Source organism: Hordeum vulgare, chromosome 3H (assembly GCF_904849725.1).
Source record: "Hordeum vulgare subsp. vulgare chromosome 3H, MorexV3_pseudomolecules_assembly, whole genome shotgun sequence".
In the NCBI taxonomy this organism is placed as follows: Eukaryota; Viridiplantae; Streptophyta; class Magnoliopsida; order Poales; family Poaceae; genus Hordeum; species Hordeum vulgare.
The window spans coordinates 473290661-473302411 of NC_058520.1; the positions used below are offsets into that span (position 1 = coordinate 473290661).

Sequence of the window (11751 nt, forward strand, 5' to 3'; positions counted from 1 at the left end):
AGTTAGGTAAAGCTTACCAAAGATGGCTTTTGTCATGTTGGAAATATGGCGCTTTAAGCCGGATAGCTCCTGTTGGACAGTTGCCAGCTTTGCTTCTGCTTTTTCGGCTCTCTTCAAAGCCGCGCTTTGGTCAACCTGAGTTCTTTCTAACTCGGCTTTGAGCTTTTCCAGTTCAATCAGAGCCAACTTATATTTGTCTTCCGACTGACTTCGGGCATCTTGTTGATCAGACAAGTTTCTCCTTAAGTCGCCCAGGGCCAGTTCGGTCTGGGCAAGGCTTTCCTGTTCAAAATTTAAAACAAAGACAAGTCTCATCAATATTGCAAGGCAATACCCCTGACACTTGGGGGCTAATGTATAATTCTCAAGAAAGATTATACAGAAATCAAGACCCGGCTCATCCTTTTACTGATGAGCCGGCCCATTGGGGGTTAATGGAGATAGTATAGAGTATAAAAGTTTACCTCATGCTTGTTATTTAACATCTTTAGCAGATTCTTTTCCATCTCATAACTCGCTTCCAGGCGACTTGCGAAGCCAGAACAGAGTTCTTTAAACTCCAGACCTGCATAGTCAGAAAGTTTCGCCTTGGAAGGCCCAGACTCGGGAATTGATGGAGAAGGGGATGCTATATGTTTGGAGAGGATTGTCGCTGCCGGCTTGGAGAAACCAGAACCAGTAATGACTACAGCATCTGGGTCATCAGCTGTCGCCATTACGATCGGTGATCTAGGGACATCCGTTGATCCTTTGGGCGACTCAGGAAGGTCCGCTTGAATTGTCGGCACGTCTTGACTCGGATCTTCTCGAGTCGGAGTAGCTTTCCTTGGAAGCTCAGAAGTGGCGTCAGGGATTGATCCACTGGTCTTCCTCTTTTTGGCTTGTGCCCTAACGAAAGAGATAGGTGTGTTAAAAAATTAAAAAGAGTGCTATTCTCAAGGATCAGGGCAAGAAACTTACCCCGGGACTCGGATCATTGGTGGAAGGGTCGACATCACTGAGTCGCCAGGAGTAGGGGGAGAATCCTGCAGAATTTATACATCGATAATACAGGCGGGTTATGACTGTGACCCAAAAGCAGCACGAACAATGGTTGCTCAAATAAAAAAAAAGAGGTACCTCGCTTGGTTTTCTTTTGTTCGTTGTTGGCAAGCCAGGTATTAGATCGCCGGAGTGACTTCGCGTTTTCCGGTTCAAGGCGTGTTGTGTTCTCTTCAATAAGAAATTTGGGTCCAAATGGGCATCTGGATGTGAGAAGGGGACTTTCCCACATATTCGCCGGGCCGGCTTAGGCGAGGAAGGAGATGAATCGGAGGAGACGGAAATTACCTCGACGGAGTCCTCTTGGCTTCCGTTATCTTCATTCTGTTACAAGAGGAGTGAGAGATATAAATAAAAGTTAAAAGGTGATAGGTGGCGAGTGAAAAAGAGGACGGATTGGTACCTCTGAGAGTGCGTCGCCAGCTTGAGATTCGTCGACTTCAGATGGCTCGGCCGCAGTAGATTTACCTTTGCCCTTGTTTTTCTTGGAAGGCGGCTTAGCACTCTTCATGGCTTGTTTCTTAGGTCTCGTAGACCAGAACTTGTCGCCTTTCTGGAAAGGAATATGGCATGAAGTCATGATGGCGGTAAAACAGATGGAATAAAAAGTTGAGGGCGAGTTAGCTTTGGTTACCTTGGGTGCCGGGTTAATCTTGCAGAAGGGCTTAAGGCCGATTTGGCCGCATTTTGCTGCAGGTTCGTCGGTCAGCTTCCTGATGATGGCGACGATGTCTTTTTCCGTTAATGCTGTGTGGAAGTAGCATTGGGGATGATCCAGAGTGCCGTCAAATTCGCACATCAGACCATCCCGGCGGCTCAGAGGAAGGATCCGCCATTCGACCCAGCAGCGGATCAGGTCAACCCCGGTGAGACCGTTGTTCGTCAAGGATCTCAGTTCGGACAGAATTGGGATGAAGTCCGACTCTTCTTCCTCGGTGAGCTTGTCAGGGAGCTTAGAATTGACCGGAAGGCGGGTTGGCCTGTAGCCCAGAAGTTTGTTCTCGCCGGCAGGGGATGTTTCTTTGCAATAAAACCAAGATTCACCCCAGCCTTTGGGGTGGCTAGGCATAGTGAGTGAAGGAAACGGACTGTCCCTGCGACGCTGGACGTTGACCCCGCCAAGTTCCAAACTGGGGCCATTGTGGAATTCCCTCTGGCGATTTAAGTGGAAAAAGAACCAAAACAGAGGGACGGAAGGCTCGATCCGCAAATAAGCTTCGCAAAGGACTTGGAATTGACTTAGGTTGCTTATGGAATTGGGTCCCAAATCCTGGAGTCGGACATTCATGAAGTTCAGAGCGTCCCTAAGGAATTTAGATCCGGGCGGCTTAAAACCCCGTTCCAAGTGTTCCACAAAAACTACTATATCCCCTTCCTTGGGGTTGGGGAGGTCTTCTCCTAACCCGGTGCGCCATCCAATGACGTCTTGAGGATCCAAGCAGCCCGCTTTCACGTAATTCGCCAAAACAGCATCATCGACTTTGGTAGGAAGCCAATCGCTCTTGAAAACGGCACCCATGCTACAAATAGGTAAGAATATGGTATTACATGTCTCGAACATTTACTATGTGAATCGGGATCAGCTCTTGCTTAACCCGCCGGACTAGGAGGCCGGGTTGGGCTGATGTGGCGACTTATCGGAGCAGGGCTATTCTCAGAAGCGATGTTACTGTGGGTGGTGAAATTTATTCTTTCCGAAACACTAAGGGAAGGACGAAGTTTCCAAACAGCTTTTTACAAACAGTGAATGAGGAATGGATCTGTTGAACAGATATAAAAACTTGCGGACATGGCTAAAACATGAACGATGTGTGATCAGGGTGGTGCCTCATGTTTGAAGAAACTAGTGTATCTAGAAAATTCGCAAGAGCACAGATGGATAAGACTATTCAAGGCACTGGGTGCCCTAATGGCGCTCGGACTAATCAGTTCGAGGGTAATAGATGGTTGCGAGCGGAGGGCTTCGGAACTATGGCAATGGCGGAAGCATGGCAATGGCGGAAGCATGAACAAGAAATAAATCTACCCTTAAAGAAGGGGAAACAGTGGCCTAACCTGAAGATCTTGGTCGAAGAAGATCGGCGGTGATGGAGGCTGTTCGAGAAGCGCAGGAGTCCCGGAGAATGAAGGGACCCTCGGCGGCGCCGGAGCTCCTCGAACGGCGACGGCTTGCGGGCATCACTCGGGTTCTTCGGACGGGGGCGGAGTTTGCGGCCGGCGGCGAAACCCTCGGGAAGCGGTGCGGTTCTCTGTTGCGATAATGGGGGGGGGACTGACGAGACTGGTAGGTGGCCAGTGTCAGCCCTGTCCCTTCCGCCTATTTATCAGGACAGGCGCTGGAATCGAGGCGCCGTGAGCGGGAATCGCTTGGAAATAAAAGATTCGCCATGATGACGTCCGAAAATTTTGGGATAATGATGCACTAAAAGATCCGTTGGGATTGTGTTAAATTTCCCAAAAATCGAGGGCTAAGGAAAGTGCTGACGGGAAATGCATTGGCGGCTCAAAGACTTTTTCCGGTACCAGTTGGCGAGTTAAAATTTCTGGCGTATGGAGGAACACAAAGGAGTAAATCACCTTCAACTAAAACAGAAGCATTGGCATGAAGATTCAAGTCAATTTGGGGCCTAATGTTGGGGATATTGCTTATTAAGTGACCCGCCCAATATGGGCCGGGTTACTAGTAAGGCGGTTCATCCTTTGACTCATTTGGGCCTCAGCCTGGGCGGTTTAAGGCCGCAAGATGGTTGTGATTTGTGGAAGGTCTCTGGGTTTTGCAAGACGGCGACTCAGAGGCCGCGGTGGTCACGATTTGTAAAGAGGAAGGGACTCTTGTAAAACCCTAAAGCCTCGACCTCTATATAAAGGCGAGTTTGAAGGGGGATAGGCAGGTTAGAAATCATCGAGTGCTAGGTAAGGCGAGTTACGCCTTTCTTGTAATCGAATCCACATCAATACACGCCAAGCAGGACGTAGGCTATTACCTCCACGCGAGGGGCCGAACCTGGGTAACCCGCTGCGTTCCTCCTGTTCAACCCCTTTGAGTCGCCACCAAAGTGCGATGGTTCCTATACTAAGTCCTTTCACGAGGACATCTGCCGTGACAAAACCACGACAGAAAGTGTTATTCTTAGCCTGCTTAACATGAATCATCCCTATGCATGTGTTCCTCACATTCTAAATTTATGTGGTACTTGTGGAAAGCGAGAAATGATTGTCTCTTTGATAGGAGAACCTCTTCACCTCATCATATTCATATGGCCGCTAATGATTTGACTGACCGGAACAATTCTATGTTGATTTCCTCTAATCAAAAGCAAGATGATGTTCAAGATCATACTTGGGATGCTAGCAATGGAATACCTTCTCAAGGCCCCATACCCTCACGACCGATCTCTTATTGCAGGAACTAAAGATTAACTTGATGCAACTTTTAAATGTACAAAAAATTCAGATCTTCCTTTTGGAACAAGATATTGGATTTTTTCTTAGATTTTTGCAACATCAAACGAAGTAAATGTATAGATTCAAGCCTCTGCTCCAGGCACCACCTCCCCTTTTCATGCAGAGCATCTTGCTCTTCTCCTTGTTGCACAGGTCGCCCATCGCCTTCGGATCTCTCGTCCTACATTTCTTACCAATCATCTCTCTTTACCAAAATCAATGGGAAATAGAAGAATTTCAGTTGATTCTTCTCCTTGGACAATCAGAAATGTTTGGCTAATTTCTTCTCCTATACACATGAACTTCATTCACATGTGTTCCATATATCCAAAGAGATAAATGGCATATATCCAAAGCAAGCTCCATCCGATCAGAAGAAATGCCACAACCCTTCATGCCTCCTTATATACTGATGATGTCACTATTGTTCCGAAACCCATGAAGGAGGACGTTTGCTTTTTTGCCTCCATCCTTGCTACCTTTGGAGAGGTCACATGTCTGGTCACCAATTGCAGCATAAGTCTGGTGGCTCCAATCCGTTGTGCTGGTCTCGATCTCCCTGATATCATGCATCACTTCCGAGCCATGCTCACAAAATTTCCCATGACATACTTGGGGTTGCCACTTCCGGTGAAGAGACTCAAGGTTGTCCACTTTATGCCTCTGGAGGACAAAATTGCTCACAAGCTTGCGCCTTGGATTGACCATCTGATGGCTGCCCCTGGGAGGACGGTTCTCGCGAAAGCGGTCCTCACTGCCATAGCCATTTACAACATGAATTCGCTAATCCTGCCGGGTGAGGTGATGAAGCTTACTGACGCCCTGCGACGTGCTTTCCTTTGGGCTAGCTGTGACAAAGTAACTGGTGGCAAGTGTAAGATCAACTGGGAGCGGGTTTGCCGTCTTAAGTCCATGTGCGGGCTGGGAGTCCTAAAACTGAGCAAATTTGCCACCGCGCTACGGTTGAGGTGGCTTTGGAACGAGTGGGCGGTCCCGACAAAGCCGTGGCTGGGGTTGGGCATTCCTTGCAACGAGGCCGACAGGGACCTTCTCGCGGCGGCAACAAAGGTAACGATTGGTAATGGGGCTAAAGCTTGCTTCTGGACGTCCCCTTGGCTTGACGGTCTACGGCCAATGGACACCCCTCCTAAAATCTTCCTGATTTCCAAAGGAAAAACTTGCTCTATGAGGAAGGCCCTCACTAATGATCACTGATTATCACAAGTTGATATTACAAATGGAATCACCACCGAGTATATTAAGGAGTTTGCTACCCTTAAAAGAGTTTGGAGGCGATAACCATGGACCACGACATACAAGACATGATCACGTGGAAGTTTACCAAGAGCGGGATCTACTCCACATCCTCGGCCTATACGCTACAGTTTGAAGGGCGCACCTCCACGCCACTCATAAAGACCGCCTGGAAGGTTTGGGCTACACCAAAATGCAAGTTATTTGCTTGGCTGATCATCCACAACAGAGTTTGAACAGCGAACATGCTACATCGAAGGGGGTGGCCAATCCAAATTGGGTTTGTGCCCTCTTTGCAGCCAAGTTCAAGAGAGAGCACCACATCTTCTGTTCCAATGCCCATACTCGGTTGCGGTTTGGAATGCGGTAAAAGCGAAGACCGGCCTGGGCGATATTGTAACATCAGATTGGATGGCCATGCGAAGTGTCAAATAATGGTGGACCGAGATTGCGCCGGCGCGCTCGCCGAATGGAAAAGGGTTGGCATCTCTCCTCATGTCGATCTCCTAGGAACTTTAGAAGGAGAGGAACGATAGGGTCTTCCAGAACGTCTCCGCGCCTTCAATGATCCTTGTGGAAAAAATCATGGTCGAGGCAAGACTTTGGGCTTTGGCACGCGCCAAAGGGATCGGTGTAAGTTTTCATAGCTAGTAGTTGCCCTACTTTCGCCATTTTATGGTTGTTGTCTTCAGACCCTGTTAAAACCACCTCTTAATTAATGAAATGGCAAGTCCTTTGCATGTTTCAAAAAAATAAAAATATTGCTCATCAGGTTCTTAGGAGTGTGTCAGAACATGACTTATGTTGTTTTGCCTCAGCTCACAGGAATATGACCTGCCATGTAGTTTCTCCCCTCTCTAATTTCAATTTCCAAGACTATGTATTCCATGCTATAAGATGATATACTGAGCTGAATGAAAGTTTGGCGCTTCTTGCGCCTTTCCTTGTCAAAAAAAAAAAAAACACCCACCCGTATTGATTGCTCCGATGGGGCTTGTACACGAGTACTCCCTCCATTCCGAAATATAAGTTTTTTTTTAAAGTTTCACCAATGGACTACATACGGATGTATATAGACATACTCCCTTCGTTCCTAAATATAAGTCTTTTAAGCGATTTCACTAGGCGTCTACATACGGAGCAAAATGAGTGAATCTACACTTAAAGTATGTCTATATACATCCGTATATAGTCTACTAGTGGAATCTCTAGAAAGACTTATATTTAGGAACGGAGGGAGTACTTTAGAACGTATATTCCCTCGCTTTGCTTCGTATATAGACGTTTAGTAAAATCTTTTAAATGACTTATATTTAAAAACGGAGGGAGTACACTGCATGCATGCACGTACACACGCCACCGTCGCGGCGTGCCACGCACGGAGTGGCAGCAAATGCCCCTACAACGTAGGGACGAGGATCTTCATCTTGTGCAGGAGATAAGTTTGAGCTGGCGCTGGACAGCTACTGCGTTGACGAACATATCCAAGTCCAAGTCCAAGCACAGGAGCGATGAGTGCCTTGCAGCTACGTACACTAGCCGCGCTCTTGTTTTCCAACTTTGGGACAGGGACGGGGATAGAGACCATGTTTTCTAATCTCAGGATGACGGCACCTCTTTCATGTTGCCGCTGGAACAAGCAAAGTGGTGCTCCAGCTGATTCCAGAGGATGACATCAACATTAAATTATACTTCCTCCGTTTCAAAATATAAGACCTTTTAGAGATTTCATTAAAAGACTAAATACAAAGCAAAATGAATGAATGTACACTCTAAAATAGGTCTATATACATCCGTATGTAGTTTATAGTGTAATCTCTAAAAGGTCTTATATTTAGGAACGGAGGGAGTACTTCCTCCGTCCTAAAATTCTTGTCTTATGTTTGTCTAGAAATGAATGTATCTAAATACCAAAACATGACTAGATACATTCATATCAAGACAAATCTAAAACAAGAATTTTGGGACGGAGGAAGTAGAAGGATAAGCTGGTGTCTCAACGAGTAGTCTCAGTGTTTTATAGGTTGCTTTGCTTGTTTGAACCTCTTTATTCCATCATCAATGGTAACGGAATCCGCCGAGGGTCGCTTCCAAAGACTCGTACTTCGTGGAGTCGGAGCTGCTGAGGCCGGGCCTTACGACGACGATGACGCAAGGCGGGTGGTTGGTTGTGGCGCTGGCTCAGCTTAGGCTCAGTGGATTTTTCCTACAATGTTCGCCGATAGAGTCGGAACTGTCTGGTTGTTAGCGCGTACAGTTGACTGTTTGGCAGTGGCCGGCGTGGGCCTCAGCGTTTGCTTGCGGTGAAGGCTATATTAATGGTCATCGATGGTGGAGTCGGAGTCTCCTTTGTGTAGGTGTGATGACGATGACACTGAGTTGTAGCTTCGATGGTGTTCTCTCCTCGACGACGTGTGTGCGTTTTTATGCGGATTGTCAGATCATCTTGTGTGTCCTGTGTTGTAAAGGTTTTCACCCAGCTTTCGGTTAATCAACGGAGCAATTCTCTACTTCTTAATGAATGAGATGGAACAAAACTTTTGTCTCCGTTTCAAAAAGAAAAACTCGTACTGTAAATTTACTTGTCTTGCGGCAAAGATCTTATAAGTTCAGTTCGTCCCGTTTGAAACTTGAGGTCTATTTCATTTCACTCTTAAAAGGCAACATGCTTACCTCCAGAGAAGTACCTATAGGAGGTGGGAATAAGTACATGACTTAGTGTAAACATATTATTTTCTGATGCAAGGACGGTAAAAATGGTTTTACACATCAACAAATCCCAGGAGGAGAACAAGACTTCAGAACTTTTCACTAGGCACTCCTCTCAAACTCTTAAACGTTATAGAACCCGTAAGTTGTCTTGGTTTACAGCAAAAACTTGGAATTCGAGATCGTGGTAAACAGAGTCAACACACTAACGAAAGGCTTACCAGCCCCCACCAAAAAAAAAAAAAAAAAACTTACCAGAATGTTGCACATCGTCTCATAGAAATATTTACCGGAGTCCAAATCTTCGGAAAGCAAGAATCCGTGACATTTGGAAACGTCTACTACAACACTTCACTTTCACGTGTGGACTAGTCTGGCTGCCCATGTCAGCAGTGATTATATACAACAAAGAAGCAAAGTCGTAACAAGCATACCATCGTCAAGAAAGATGTGCTATTGATCCACTGATCATGATTGAAACATATGAATTTACAAAAATCAGCCAGTTAGGCTTAGGCCTCTTTGATTCAGATGTATATTTTAGAATCTAAAGAAAAACATTTATTCAAACAGGGGTATTTGGATATTAAGTAATGAATGTACGAGGAGAAATACCCAGAAGGACAATTTTGAGAGAGAAAATATTGAGGAACTGTGTTGTGATTCCGCCTATAAATTCTGTACGATTAGTGTGATTCAACATGACATGACCCAGTTGCAGCAGCATAATTCACAGTATATTTACACGGAAAAACCAGGGGAGCATGAAAGCAATCAGTAAGCAAGCTAGCAAGAAGTTGCAAAAGGGCTGCCGCCGCCAGCAAGTGCTTTCCCTCTCTACCATATCTCCGGTGGTATCCATTCTTCGCCCATGCCAATCCTCCATGAATTTTTTCACTTCCAGGCCAGTAATGTTTTTGGCATCTGAACCACAAATTTCACAGCGCCTGTGTAGTAATTAAAGTTTTGCATTTCTTAGCCGCTTGGTGCAAGTTTCAGAGATATCACAGCACAAATTGTTACTGAAAGAATGTTAAAGCATGAGTATTTGAATAACTGCAGAGACCCTGGTAGTTGGCTAGTTGCTAAGAAAATATGTTAACTGAAATGAAAAGGGTTTGGTTTGCCTACGGAGTTGTTTGGTTGATTTGACCCAGTCAAGAGCAAAAGGCAATTGGTTTATCTGATAAAAATATCTCATGTCGCCAATGACAAAGGGAAGCCACTCACATGTGGAGAGTGACATAAAGTGTTAGATAGTCACGAAATACCAACACTAAGGGGTGAGAAAGCATGATCCTAGCCAGCATCCAGAAGGAACGAATTTAGATCTTTGCTTCATTCAGGACAATAATCCTTCCAAAAAACCTAAGAGATTCTATACTGAGGTGGGCAACAAGCAACACCTCATACGTTTTCCAAAGGTCCATTCGAACCTAAATCGTCATTTCAAATAGCAACAGCGAGAGAAGCTTGGCCGAACGTAAAACGTTATAACACCACCGTACCGAGGAAGTAAGATCCCTGCATTCTCCATTTTGTAGCATCATTGGCTAATTGGCTAATAACTGTTCGTATTGCCCTATGAACTCTGAAGCTTTCCCCTCTACAATATGGACTTTTGAGTTTTGACCCTATAGCCATTCAGATTTCAGAACAAGCACTATTTTCCTGACTACTACTGTAGTAGTCTGCTAACGTAGATCAATTTTGACATTTATCAAATGGAAGTCCTAGGACATTCTGAAACAATCGAGCAGCACGATGCAGTAGTATATACCTGTCGCCCTTGATCCGGAACCACGCCTCGGCGCATTGTCGGTGCGCGTGGCCGAGCTCCTCCTTGCAGCAGCAGCCGAGCCGGATCACCTCCGACCCAGGCGCCGTTGCGGGCGCGTCGCCGCCCTCGGGGCTGAGGTGGCAGATCCGGCACGCCACGCCGTGCCCGGCGTCGAGGTCGAGATCGATGGCCGCCGCCGCGGGACTGTCGACGTCGATGACCACCGCCCCGGCATTCCCCATTTCCGGTCCGCTGGCCGCGGTCTGCGGCGAGGTGACGGCCGCCGCGGGCGCGACGGCCGCTTCTCGCCGCATCGCTCTTGGGTCAGAGTCAGACCGGGGCGAACCTGTCGGTCGCGGGCTAATGGGTGGGGTGGGGGCGGGAACAGGAGGCGGTATAACAGGGGTTGCGTGCGGGACGGTTTGGACGCGGGAAGCGCTGGCCGCGTAGGGCGAGGAGATGGGAGGTAGCAAAAAGTTTAATTTAAACCTTGAACTTGTATTGATTGGATGAAATGAACTCTTAAATTAAAATCTTAATTGATTTCATCTGAAACTATGCAATCTCGCTTTAAATTGAATTCTGGTGTCATGTCAACTAGGATTTGTCTGATGGATCGGCCTATTTTAATTTTTTCAATCATTTTTTTATTTCAAGAGATCCACACCCTACTCTCCGCTGGACCAGACACTTAAGTTTTACTTCGCTAAAAACGAAAATAGTACACGGGGCGGCTCCCTTTTTCTCCATTTTCTTCTTTTTTTTCTTTCTTTTATATTTCATTTTCATTTTTTCTTAAATTCGTTAATCTTTTTTGAAAACAATAAATTCTTTTTTAAATACTTCACGAATTACGGTAAATTATTTATGCAGTAAGGCGTGCAAGGCGCATCACAGCAGCCAGGCATATAGCTAGATGGAGCAAGCCGGAGCAACCATACGCGTGCGGCCATTCCGAGCTAGCTCACACATGCAGCCACACACCACACGACGAATCCACACTTCACTGCATTACGAGCTAGCTACCACCTCCGTGTACGTGAGCGGAATAGTGCACATACATACATAGTACTCCCTCCGTTTCTAAATATAAGTCTTTGAAGAAGTTTGACTAAAAGACTACATACGGATGTATATAGACATACTTTGGAATGTACATTCATTTATTTTACTCCGTATGTAGTCACTTAGTGAAATCTTTAAAAAGACTTATATTTAGGAACGGAGGGAGTACGTGATTGTAATTCGAGCATTAAAATGATTTACATGATTTAAAAGCAATATGCAAATTTGGAAAAAGTTCGCGACTTAAAATAAAACATGAATTTAAGAAAAAGAAGGAAAAGAAATAAAAAAGTAAAGAATAAATAAGAAAAGGAAAGAAAGACAAAATTTCAAAAAGGAGCTATTGAACACAATACATGTCATGTCCTGGTGGTTAGTTGCGACTCCCAACATCAACATCAGGTCATCTCGTTTTCGAGCCACACAATTTGCTTTTTTATTTAACGAAAAAACTAAAG

The 11751-nt window shown here is 45.7% G+C and overlaps 1 protein-coding gene across 1 annotated transcript; it reads right to left on the reverse strand.

Moving 5' to 3' along the window:
• Positions 1–9097: 9097 nt before the first annotated feature.
• LOC123440206 lies at positions 9098–10581 on the reverse strand. Its single transcript, XM_045116775.1, has 2 exons — positions 10229–10581; positions 9098–9395 (listed from the first exon to the last, which is right to left on the reverse strand). The coding sequence occupies exons 1-2, from the start codon at positions 10540–10542 to the stop codon at positions 9179–9181; spliced, it is 531 nt and encodes a 176-aa protein (XP_044972710.1). The 5' UTR covers positions 10543–10581; the 3' UTR covers positions 9098–9178.
• Positions 10582–11751: the final 1170 nt, after the last annotated feature.